Below are 12417 nucleotides of genomic sequence, written 5' to 3'. Positions count from 1 at the left end.
TACTGTTACAGCTTTTATGATGTCTATATACCATTCTTCTATACATATTTTTTTAAATTTTGGTAAATAAATATATATATATATAAATAGGTAAACATAAAAATATATATAAGCTATATCCTATATACATATACAGTATTTATTTTCTTAAAGAGCCTCATCATATTTATTCTCCTGGAATTTATAGCATTTTTTAGGTACTTGGCTGTTTATTCAGGCCTTAGAAATTAAAAAGAAATACCCTAAACTTCTTTTGATTTATAAATAAATCTTATCTATCAGCTATTTTTTGTTAGTTATTAGGAGACATTTTGAATACAGTTTACAGTTCACATGTTCTCAACTATATGGAGAGTGTATAAGTGTTTAAATATTAATCTTAATATATTCTAATTTGTCTAATGGAGCATGGTGAATGTGGAAGAGTTACTATACTTGCAATTCCTAGAATGTATCAATTAAGTATTCAGCTCTTTCCCTGAACATGATTGTCTTCCAAGGAGATGCTTCCTCTTATATGATGTGGTCTAAAAGTTATCTAGGATATGATCTTTTATGACAACTTATACAAAAAACAACCTGCTTTTTAACACTACCATCATAATAATTTTGTGATTTGCTTACTTATTTTTCTGAACTAAGACTTCATTTGCTTGCAAGTGTATCACCTCAGTTTTAATTAGCTGAGGGTCCTTTGGAAGGCTTATAGAACTGTGGAAAGTTAAGCTGTAACTTAGAGACCTTACTTAGAAACCAGGATCTTGACATCCAAGCCTTTCTACCTGAGGGGCTGGAAAATAAGAGATATAGTCTAATTTATTTATTTTTCTTTTTTTTTTTTTTAACAGAACAGTGTCCTATTTTATGCATAACTGCCTAGGAACATTAGGATATTTACAAAGATCCTGAAAATCATGGCTTCTTTCTGTTACTGAATTTGTGCCCTGAGATTAGGTACTTTAACATGAATTTTGGAAACATGACCTCATCAAAGTCCCTTCCTACATTTCATAGCTTTGCCAACGAAGAGAGATCAAAGTTCTTTCCTAGTTCCAGTACCAACATTTTGGGGAATGTACTCTCTTTGGATCATCGTGAGTCAACTGCCTATCCTTTCACAAATCAACTGAGAGCAGAAAGGTGGAGTCCTGTAAAATTGGGGCCTTATACTCTTCACAGGTCAATTAAACATATCAAGAGGTGTCAAATGACAAATCCTGATAAAAACACATGATTAAGGTTAGGGGATCATGTGTTTCACAGAAAAGGGCAGTCTACCCAGGAAATATTAAGTTGGTGAGGATTGTTGAACTAAAAATATGTCAGGTAACATCTCACATGTTTATAGAGGAGAACTGGGAAAACTCTTTGTTGAATAATGAATATAAATAAATCAATCCCTGGTATCCCCATGTAGCACTTTAAAACATACAATTGTATCTTTAGAAGTAAATGAGAGGACTCCACACATTTACCATATATATTAACTTAAAAAAATATTATCATAGTATAGCTAACAAAATATTGGGTTAGGGAAATTATTTTCATACAAGCTCTACATTCATTTATCTGTATAGCCTAATTATATCCATGTATGATGTTAAATCACCATTCTTTTAGTCTTGGTTGAAACACTTACACAACTGCATTTTAATTCAAGGTTTCTGCTATTTACATTGTTACTTAGATTTGCTAAAACAAATAAGTTGTTTCAATAGATATATTTCTAATTTGTCAATAAAACAGTTGGTAGCAACATGACCATTTATGCTTCTTAATATCTAATTCATAAGTTTCTATAAGGAAAGTTCTGAGCTCTCTCTGAAGAAATTTAGTATCAGGACAGACTGAAAATTTTAAATTGCTCAATGTAAACATTTAATATCAAAACATATTGAAAAATATATTTTTGCATATCATATCATGAATTTTACATAATCAATAGTGTTTTAATATATATAGGGTAAAAATTAATTCAATCACAAATACTATATCATCCTATGTAGTTATATTTATTTTTCTCATTCTTTGACTTAGTCATTATTTCTATTAATTTTAATAATTTTGTTTTAATTATGATTTTATTATAAAACCACTCCAAATTCTTTCCAGAAGCTGACCTAGAGTACATGGCAATTAAATACATAAATATATTTACGATCTCTCTTTGTCCTGGCTTATACATTTCACTAAATTAAGCTATTGATCAGAATAATAATCACATTTATAGGTATGCTATATTCTTTTCTTTGTTTTCACTTTGAATTTCAAGTTTTGAATTTCAGGTTTTCAAACTCTTATATTTTAATTTCACATGCTGTATGAGAGGAGAAATGCATTGGGGATTACACTAGAACTTGACTAATTTAGTATTTGCTCAACATAAGAATGCAAATTTGATCTCCCTTGTCTTTTGTTCTGTTGCCTAGGGATGTAGAGCTAATAAAATATTTTATATTAAGATATCTGCAAATTCTTCTTATGTATGTTATTTTACATATGTTTTAAAGTTTGTGTAAATCTAGTATTCCATTACTACAGAATTTACTAATATTTAAAATCTGAAAGCATATCCACTTTATATATTACTTAATACGTTTGTTTGAATATGTGGTCTAACCATTTTCATGTCTTTTCCTTGTCAAATTTTTTTGTGAACCATATTACCATCAAATGATTTTTAATATGAAATATTTTTCAGAGCACTATCAGCTATATGTTCCTGAGTCAGCTCAAGTTGGTTCAGCTGTTGGGAAAATCAAAGCAAACGATGCAGACACTGGTTCAAATGCTGACATGACCTATTCTATCATTAACGGTGATGGTATTGGGATATTCTCCATCTCCACTGACAAAGAGACCAGAGAAGGGATCCTTTCTTTAAAGAAGGTAAAAAGAACATACTTTCTCTGATTTAGGTAATTCACCCAGTTTTCCATGAATGATCCACATTGGTGTCAATTATCCATATTGTCAGGTCATAAAAATGTTAAATATTTCCTCTTTAACATGTAATTACATCTTAATTATGACTGTGTCTTCCTCTTTGGAGCCACTCTTAGGAAAAAAAAAAAATATATATATATTTTTTTTTAATAATGGGAAGATCTATTGTGGAATATGCTGTGAATGTGTCTGCCATCTTGTTTTCAGATAACAGCTTTATCATGCTTGCCAGTTCTATTAATGCCATTATTCTATGTTGTACTAATCCATGTAACATTAAGAGACTTTTCTAACCAATGTAAAAATCTCCGTCATGTTAGCTAACACTCACTGGGAGAGGGTTTTTTTTTTTTTTTTTTTTTTTTGACAGTAATGGATTCATCAAGACAGATTTAGTGGAACTATTAACCTCCTCCTGACTCTTTTTTATTGCTAAAAATTTATTTGTCAGTGGACTAAATATATCTATCACCTTTTTGATTTTAGAGTACAATATGTTTATGTCCTTGAAAAAATGAAGTGGAACACAGAAAAATAGCAAAGAATTTAAATATAACTCCTAATGCAGTGTATCTTAAATATTGAATTATTTCAGCTTAGAAATCTAGAAACATTCATATCTCTGGGCTTTACCTTCATATATTTTTATTCAGAAATACTAAAGTGGAGCTGAGGAATTGGTCTTTTTAACAAATACTCTCAATGATTCTGCTGTAGAATGTATTCAAAACACAGACTGAGAAATTTTATCCTGATGTGCTACCATAGACAGTGAAGTGAATCCATCATCTACCTGTATCTATCTACCCATCCATCTATCTACCTATGTATCTATCAATCTATCATTTAGCTATCTACATAATTTTTGTGTGTTTTGTATATGTTTTTCTATTTGAACTGTATACTATTTTATTCTTCTAATGAATATCATTTTATATTGATTAAAATTAAGGATTAATTTGTTTTCAGTTGCTACAAAAGGGACCTGCAAACTAGATTTTAGAGTGATTAAATATAGAAGAGTAGTCATCTCTAGTCTATGTAAAATATTGATGTCTTCACTTAAAATACTTTATTATTGGGGTGCCTGGGTGGCTCAGTGGGTTAAAGCCTCTGCCTTAGGCTCAAGGCATGATCTCAGGGTCCTGAGATAGAGCCCTGCATTGAGCTCTCTGCTCAGTGGGGAGCCTGCTTCCCCCCCGCCCCGCCCACCTCTCTGCCTACTTGTGATCTCTCTCTGTGTCAAATAAATAATGGGGATTTTACAATCCTACATGGTCTCAATTTGGCAGTGTTTGTGAAAAGCAAAGGCAAAATGGTTTGTGTGCATATGCATGCACATACATCTAATTAACATACAATAGTTATTTTCAAGAGGAAATTTGTTTCAATTGTGTAAATAGTGAGAATGTATCATTTTAATCTTTCTTTCCTGAGATTGTAATAAGAAGTCCTGTAAAACAAATAAATGAGAGCGGCATCTGGGAGGCTCACTTAGTTAAGCATCTGACTTTGGCTCAGGTCATCTTAGGGTCCTGGGATTGAACCCCACTTGGGCTCCCCGCTCAGTGGGGAGTCTTCTTGTTCCTCTCCTTTTGCCTTGCCCCCTGCTATTGCACTCTCTCTCTCTATTCAATAAATAAATACAATCTTAAAAAAAAAAAAACTTTAAAAAATGAACATCCAAACAAATGAGAATTTGATAAAATGAGGATTATAGTTGTAAATTGAGAGACTGAATATGTGTTTCTACGCAGATGAGTAAAAGTCAATAGAGACAAGAAACTGAGCATACTAATGAGAGGATAATTGATTTAAAAAGATGGACTGGGGTAAAGATGACCTTGTATAGAATCTTGGTCACAAGTAGAAAGAAACAACCTATGATGATATATGCCTCCTTTCTTGAGAAAATCCAACAGAAGTGGAAAGTAAATTGTTGCTGATAAGCTTGCAATGATACAGCCAGTGTGCAGAAGGTGGGGGAGGGGAGGAGTTCTTGCCTATTGAGCACTATGGTCTTTGTAAAGTGGAAAGTTACAACATGTTTGCAAAAAGTGAGGGTGATGGATGGTTTAACTACATAAAGGATCTAAAATACATCCTCGTATATACCATGGAATTAAGAATAATGGGGATTTTACAATCCTACATGGTCTCAATTTGACAGTGTTTGTGAAACGCAAAGGCAAAATGGTTTGTGTGCATATGCATGCACATACATCTAATTAACATACAATAGTTATTTTCAAGAGGAAATTTGTTTCAATTGTGTAAATAGTGAGAATGTATTCAAAATAACCTCCACAATTAATGAGTTCAAATTTTCCTTCACTGTTTTTCCATGAATTTTTTAAAATATTTTATTTATTTATTTGACAGAGAGAGAAAGATCCTCAGTAGGCAGAAAGGCAGGCGGAGATAGAGGGGAAGCAGGCTCCCTGCTGAGCAGAGAGCCCAGATTCGCGGCTTGATTCCTGGGCCCTGAGATCATGACTTGAGCCGAAGGCGGAGGCTTACCGCACTGAGCCACCATTTTTTAATGTAGTCTGCACTTCCAAGATGCATTCTTGTTTGCATTCATCTAATTTTCGAATCCTTCAGATTAAGATTATTAATCTGAGTTACTTCATTGCTATATATTGTATGCTGTAAATATTTGCAGTTTGAGAAATAAACTATGTAATTTATTCAGGGGTACTCATTCAGGGGCGCCTGGGTGGCTCAGTCGATAAAACATCTGCCTTTGGCTCAAGTCATGGTCCCAGGGTTCTGGGATCAAGCCCCACCTTGGGCTCCCTGCTAAGTGGGGAGTCTGCTTCTTCCTCTGCCTCTGCCTTCTCCCCTCCCCAGCTCTTGCTTTTTCTCTTGCTCTCCCTCTCACTCATCTCAAATAAGTAAAATCTTAAAAAAAAAAAAAAAAAAAAAAGATACTCATTCAGATGGCAGGAAATAGATCAAACAGCCCTTTAAAATCTGTTCTTTATTTAATCCTCTAAGGCAGCTCACCTTAGCCAGCAAGGCAGAACAGCTAATCTTCCCAAAGATCGAAATCAGCACTGCTTTCTAAATCTGCTTGCAGGAGCCTCTGCCCATTCCTGTCCATATCATTCCTTTATCAGAAAATTGCCAAGTTGAATTCACTGGTCCATGGTGTGGTAGGTTGTAAATACACTTTGATAACTTTCATTCATTGTTTAATGGAGCCTGACTGGGTTGGAAAGGGAAAAAGAAAAGGGGGAATGCAAGCTGATGCACTCTCCTCTGGCAGAAACCCTGTAGCTAGGGACACAGCCTTCTTAGCAGCCTCTCGCAGGCTCTCTTCCTGTGGACTCCATATCAGCTTGCACTCTTTATAGCGCTTGTTCCAATTTCTTTTTTAATTCAAGGATGGATCCAACCCTATTGACTCTCCTGACTTTCAGCAAATACCATATGGAATATCATTTTCTTTCTTCAGATGTATTTAAATACGTAGACAGTGTCTATTACCTTAAGCAAAAATATCTAAATTTGGTCTTCAAGTCCATGAAGAGTGGTGGAAAATATGATCTCCACTGTCAAAGGAAATACAAATTTTGGTCCTGCCATTGAAAGATTTGTGGTGTAATTTCAGGTCTTTGAATCTGCTGTTTTCTTTCTTTCTTTTTTTTTTTTTTTTTAAGATTTTATTTATTTATCTGACAGGAAGAGGTCATAAGTAGGCAGAGAGGCAGGAAGAGAGAGAGGGGGAAGCAGGCTCCCCGCTGAGGAGGGAGCCCGATGCAGGGCTCGATCCCAGGACCCCGGGATCATGACTGAGCTGAAAGCAGAGGTTTTAATCCACTGAGCCACCCAGGCACCCCTGCTGTTTTCTTCTTTAAGCACTTTAACAAGGTGATTACTAAAAACATGGATAAAATAAGGTGAAAGTTGGGATCTAAATTTTGTCTGCCAAAAAATTACAATAATACCTTAATTTCTACTTTTCTCCTTGTCTTCCTTTTCTCTTCTATTTGTACCAAGTTTTAGTTACACTTTTGAGACCACTGCATGTCGTTATTATTGTGTCCTTTATTTAATGTTATCCAATTCCTTATAAGAATGCAAAAAAAGTACTCTGTGTATATTATATCATATATGCATGTTGTCACTCGTGTCTTTGGTAATCTACTTCTCTTTCCTTCTTCTCTAAAAGATTTTTTTTCAAAGTTACAGTTTAATATTGTCTTTATAGTTCAACATTTGCTGGTATATATCAGTCATAGATATCTCTCTCTGGATTATCTTTTCTATTTTACATATCAGTGTAGGCATTTCACTAACTTCTCGCTATGGAAAATGTAACAATTCTAGATCCCTCTTAACTCTGCTGAATCTCATAAAGTAGGAAGACCTTATTCTAATTAATTCACTGTGAATGCACTGATAATTACCATGGATGTATATCTACGTATGCTGTAAGTGCATGTCTACAACCAATGCTTGTGAACTATTTTGCAGCTGAAAACTATATTTTTTAAGCTTCATACTATTCAGTGTGTAATAAGATTGCTATCATTTTATTTTACAAATGATTTGAAATAGATCATAGATAAACATAAAAGGTTACAGTATTTTTATCAAGTTTAAGTTAATGCTAGGAGGAAAAAGTATGAAATATGTTCAATTATAACCATACTAGATCTTTTCCAAATGACCACATTTTTGGTTGTTTAGTGGATCCTGTTTATTGAATTTTTCTTTAGTATACCTTTGCATTGACTGATAAAATAAGAATCAGATTATTCTGGCCTTTGGATCGTAAAGTTTTGGGGCTCTGAGTCACAAAGTGCAATGAATAAGACATCCCAATCTATTACAAAGCCCCACAAAGACAAACATGAACACACTTTTAAGAAGAAATACATTTCTAGGGCACCTGGGCAGTGCAGTCAGTTAAGCATCTTAGTTCATTTTGGCTCAGGTCATGACCTTGGGGTCCTGGAATTGAACCCCAAATTGGAGCTCCATACTCAACTCAGAGCCTACATGAGACTTTCTCTGCCTCTATCCCTCCCCCCTGCACTCACCCCCAGTAAAATCAAGAAAAGAAAATCTTAAAAAAAAAAAAATGAGAAGAAATAGGTTTCCAACTCTAATAAACTATTTACAAAAATTGAACATTGATTAGGGATTTTATTATCAAAAAATTTTTCCAAGCTGCTATTTTTATATTTATAAGGGTCTAACATCTGGAAAGAAATTCTCCTGGTCAACCAGTTGCTAAAGAGAGGAGTCCACGTTTCAATTCAGTGAAATCTATTACCATATTTGCGGTGACTTTTGACAGAGGACTGCTTTGGGGCAACTTTTGTTCTTCCTACTCATATATAGTCATGACCATGAAGTGACAGATATAAGATGAAACTACTTTGGATGTTAATCGGATGATTTTTACATATATATATCTATAATATAATTTAGTACATTAGATGGAATTTGGTAATCTTTTGAAACATCCTGATGAGTTAAGCTATTCATATCCGTAGACTATTAGTATTTTTCATATGTGTGGACATATGGAAACACACACACATATATGCTTGTATAAAAATACATATAAATGATATATAAATGTACTTTATATATTATAAGATATATATATTTGTTATTTGAGATAAAAAATGTCCCATTTATTTGTCAAGTCTTCAAATGATAGTAAGGAAACATTTAATATTGATTTATATAAATATCTTTGGAATTATACACATTGAATGAACATTATACTCTTCTGCACAGAGAAACTTATAACAAGAAAGCTTATACATGTATTCTAGTTTCCACAGAACATCTTCCATCCAGGAATCATCTCTGACAAGGACCACCAACCATGACATAATAAGAAAGTCTAGTTGAAGAAACATTCAAATCCATGTCATTTACCTTTTTTTTTTTTTTTTTTTTTTTTTTTCGGAGAGTAACCATTTAAAATACATTCTTTCAGAAAGCAAAACTTAATATCAGTTACTATTCCAGAATTTAACCATTTTGTGGCACAATTGAAGTTACGTTTGCATCTATTAAATTATTGCTATCAGTTCCATTATTATCCACCCATTCTTGCATTATAAAACCTAGATGAGAGTGGAATATAGAAACTGGACCAAGGTGGGGTCATAAAGAGTCTCTAATTACAAAAAAAAAAAAAGGTGAGAGAGAAAGGAAAAAATGAAAAAGATAATTTTAGGACCCTCTTGAACTCCCAGAAGAATGGATTCATAGAGCAGCTTGGCTGAATGCTGTTTTCAGTATCTTTCTACTTCTGTTGGTTATATAAGTCCAGTGGAAGAATATACCAGTGCCATTTAATAAAGAATAGAAGTGATTAATGAGAAACAATTAAAAAGTCCCAAATATGTAGAGCTGGCTGGAAAATGATTGATGGGAATGATAACTATCTATAGTAATGTGAAATGTGTTAATATTAAAGAGGGAAAAAGTATTATTTTATAAGTTAGAGAGAGCAATGATATGTAAAAGTAATTACTAGGAGTAACAGGATGAAATTAAGAAACTAAAATTTAAAATGAAAATTGGAATCAAATCATTAACAGTGAACTGCATTAGGATATTCAGCAGTAATTAAGGAAAAGTAAGAGAAGCCCCAGTGGCTGGGAAGTTAAAATTATACCAGAATAAGTCCTTCTACCAGGGACAGAAGAGAGAGACGATTTTGTGTGAAAAGCATTTAAGTTTCTTAACTCTGTGAGTCTGTGAATTAAGGAAATTATAAAGGCACTCTGAGTTCTGGTAACCAGAATTAATGAAATTATAGTTAATGAAGTTATCAATTCATTTTTAGTGTTACAGCAAATACTTGAAAAGATGTGTAAATGCATTTTTTAATGGTGAGGATGTTCTATTACACTAAAAATCTGTTCATCTTCAGTCACCAAATTGGAATGTTATATTACACTGTTTATGTACTAAAAATTTCAGGCAGTGTATACAGCATAGTGCTTCAGGACACAGCAAATAAGAGTCGCACTGCCTGAGTTTAAATCCCATGCATACCACTTACTGCTTGTAGCTCCTGGAAAAGTTGAACTTTTCCGTGCCTCGATTTTCTCATCTGTAAATGGGAAACAATTATAAATTACAGAAGTGTGATAATTAAATGAGTTAGTATATGTTAATTGTTTAGGTCACACATAAGTGTCAGCTATCCATCTTTTAGAAATAATATAAAAATTTTTCAATCTTCAAAAATAAACCATGCAGTAGCATGGTTTTTGAGGAAGAGCTATTCATCATCCCCCATGTACTAGGAATTATGCCAGATACCTGAAATATGAAGATGAATTAGATAATATTCTTTCTCTTAGAGAAAACTGAGTAGATGTGAAACATTATTATAATATAAGATGTCAAATGTCCATGGTATAGGTTTACTTAAATTGTTATGAGCTCACAGAGAAGAGGGCCAATTTTTCAAAGATGAAGAAGGGTCAGAGAAAACTTTGCATGGGAAATTCCTTTTAGGCATGCATGGAACAATATGTAGCAGATACAAGCAAAATCAATGTGAATCAAGGGCTTTATATTTAACTGCATTGTCCTTTAAATGTGGGGATCACAGGCAAACAATTTGGAACATTAAAAATGAGGCAATATTATATTGGGGGATGCATCATCTAAGCAATATGATTGTAGCATGAGCTACCTGAAATCTATGTCTTTCCTGAAGAAATCTTTATGGCCCATGGCTGCAGAGTGGAAATTTCTGAACACCAGACCTGGGGTCTCATCCAACAAGTGGTTGAACTAGAATGTGAATTGAGTTCCCAACCATGCTCAGGTGTCTTCTTCCCCAGGAATGCTAAGGCAGTCACAGAAATTGGGACAGCTAAGGAGCAGGTTATATTCCCTAAAGCCCAGCAAAAGGTCAGCCCAGACAAATTTCAGACTCTGTCCCCAGTATCATGAGAGAATAAATTTATGTTGTGTCAATCCACCTAGTTTTTTAGTAATCTGCTGTGGCAGTCCTCAGAAACGAATGCATTAACTCAAAAACCTAACAGACCAATAGAATTATTAAGCAACCTCATTTCTGAGTATCTGTGGAATCATTCTAAGCACCATTCCAATAAAAGAGAGCGTATCACGGGTGTAATTATTCCAGGAATGTTTGGATAGTTTAATGTTAGAAAAACAAATATCTTACACTGAATTGTATAAAATTATTTTTTGTGTATGTCATACGTTGTTGACAACAGCAATTTCATATGGTTAATACTCATTTATTTACTTTTTTATAGTTGAAGGTTGTCAATACATATCCATGCTGTATTTGTGGTAATTCTATATTTCTTATATATTTAGTTATTAACTATGATAGTCGTGATTTATCATGGTTAACATTGTTAGAGAAAACACAGGACACCCAGTTAAGTTCTAATTTCAAATAAATTGTAATTTCTTAACTAAGTATGTCCTATGTGATAATTGACACATACTCTATCAGAAAATAATTTTAATTCACTAAATTCGGCAACACTAAGCAAAGCATTTGTTAAGTATGAGCTGATGTGGTAGTTTGTAAGTCACAGAGCTTGAATCACAACTAAACTTATGCATAGAATTAAACCTAAAGCAAATTCTGTATAAATGAAAAAGAATTTGGTGATATTCCTGGAATATTTATTCCTGAACATTAGTATTATATTAGTAATCTCCAGTAGAATACCTTTGTCTTATGCTTACCTATTAAACACTAAACCAATAATCTAGACATACAGTTTTCCAAAATAGAAAATTGAAATAGTTCTGCAGTTTTGTCAAATGAAATAAACTATATTTAAATTATGAACTTCTGTTCCCCACACCAAATATTTTGGTGAGGCAGAATTTATGGAGTAGATAATGGGTTAGCAAATTATCAACTTCTCTTTCAAAAAATCTTCAGATAAATCTAAAGGGAAGAACTCTTTGCTCATTTTTTTTCTTCAGCTTGAGTGTTTTAATAATTTCTTTCTGAATGTTGTCAGCGAACAGCCAGAAAGACCTAAAAGCATGAACAGTTGACATTTTAATGTAGAACTGGAAAAAAATTATTTCTTATTCTCATGAACAGTCTCTGATTATAATATACCCCTTATCATGTCCATAAACAATACCTCATGTGTATGGAGTTATTCTTTATCTGGTTTTGATTCATTATTTTTAAGGCAGGAAAAACATGTTTTGTGTTTTAAAAACTTTGAACCAGGGGTACCTTTAAGCAAAGCCAGGCATTGTTTAAAAAATAAAAATTAAAAAGCAAAGCTATCAACCAGACATTTCATGTTTTTGCTTTCTGTAGTTAACTCAGTAATAGCCTGAGAGAATTTTCTTTCTTTTTTAAGATTTTATTTATTTAGTTGAGACAGAGAGAGAATAAATGGGGGAGGGGCTAACGGAGAGGGAGAAGCAGATTCTTCACCAAGCAGAGAGCCTGACTAGCAGGGAGCA

At 33.3% G+C, this 12417-nt stretch overlaps 1 protein-coding gene across 6 annotated transcripts in view; it reads left to right on the top strand.

Moving 5' to 3' along the window:
* The window catches only part of CDH18 (cadherin 18), a 981465-nt gene that overhangs the window by 882740 nt on the left and 86308 nt on the right, over positions 1-12417 (top strand). For all 6 annotated transcript variants that reach the window (XM_059173691.1, XM_059173693.1, XM_059173692.1 and 3 more), the window contains one exon: positions 2702-2889. In XM_059173691.1, the coding sequence (XP_059029674.1) occupies positions 2702-2889 (188 nt within the window). The remainder of the gene's footprint in view (positions 1-2701; positions 2890-12417) is intronic.

The sequence above is a fragment of the Mustela lutreola genome, chromosome 5 (genome assembly GCF_030435805.1).
Source record: "Mustela lutreola isolate mMusLut2 chromosome 5, mMusLut2.pri, whole genome shotgun sequence".
In the NCBI taxonomy this organism is placed as follows: Eukaryota; Metazoa; Chordata; class Mammalia; order Carnivora; family Mustelidae; genus Mustela; species Mustela lutreola.
The sequence above is the reverse complement of the archived record's forward strand: the minus strand, read 5'-3'. Positions and strand labels throughout refer to the sequence as shown.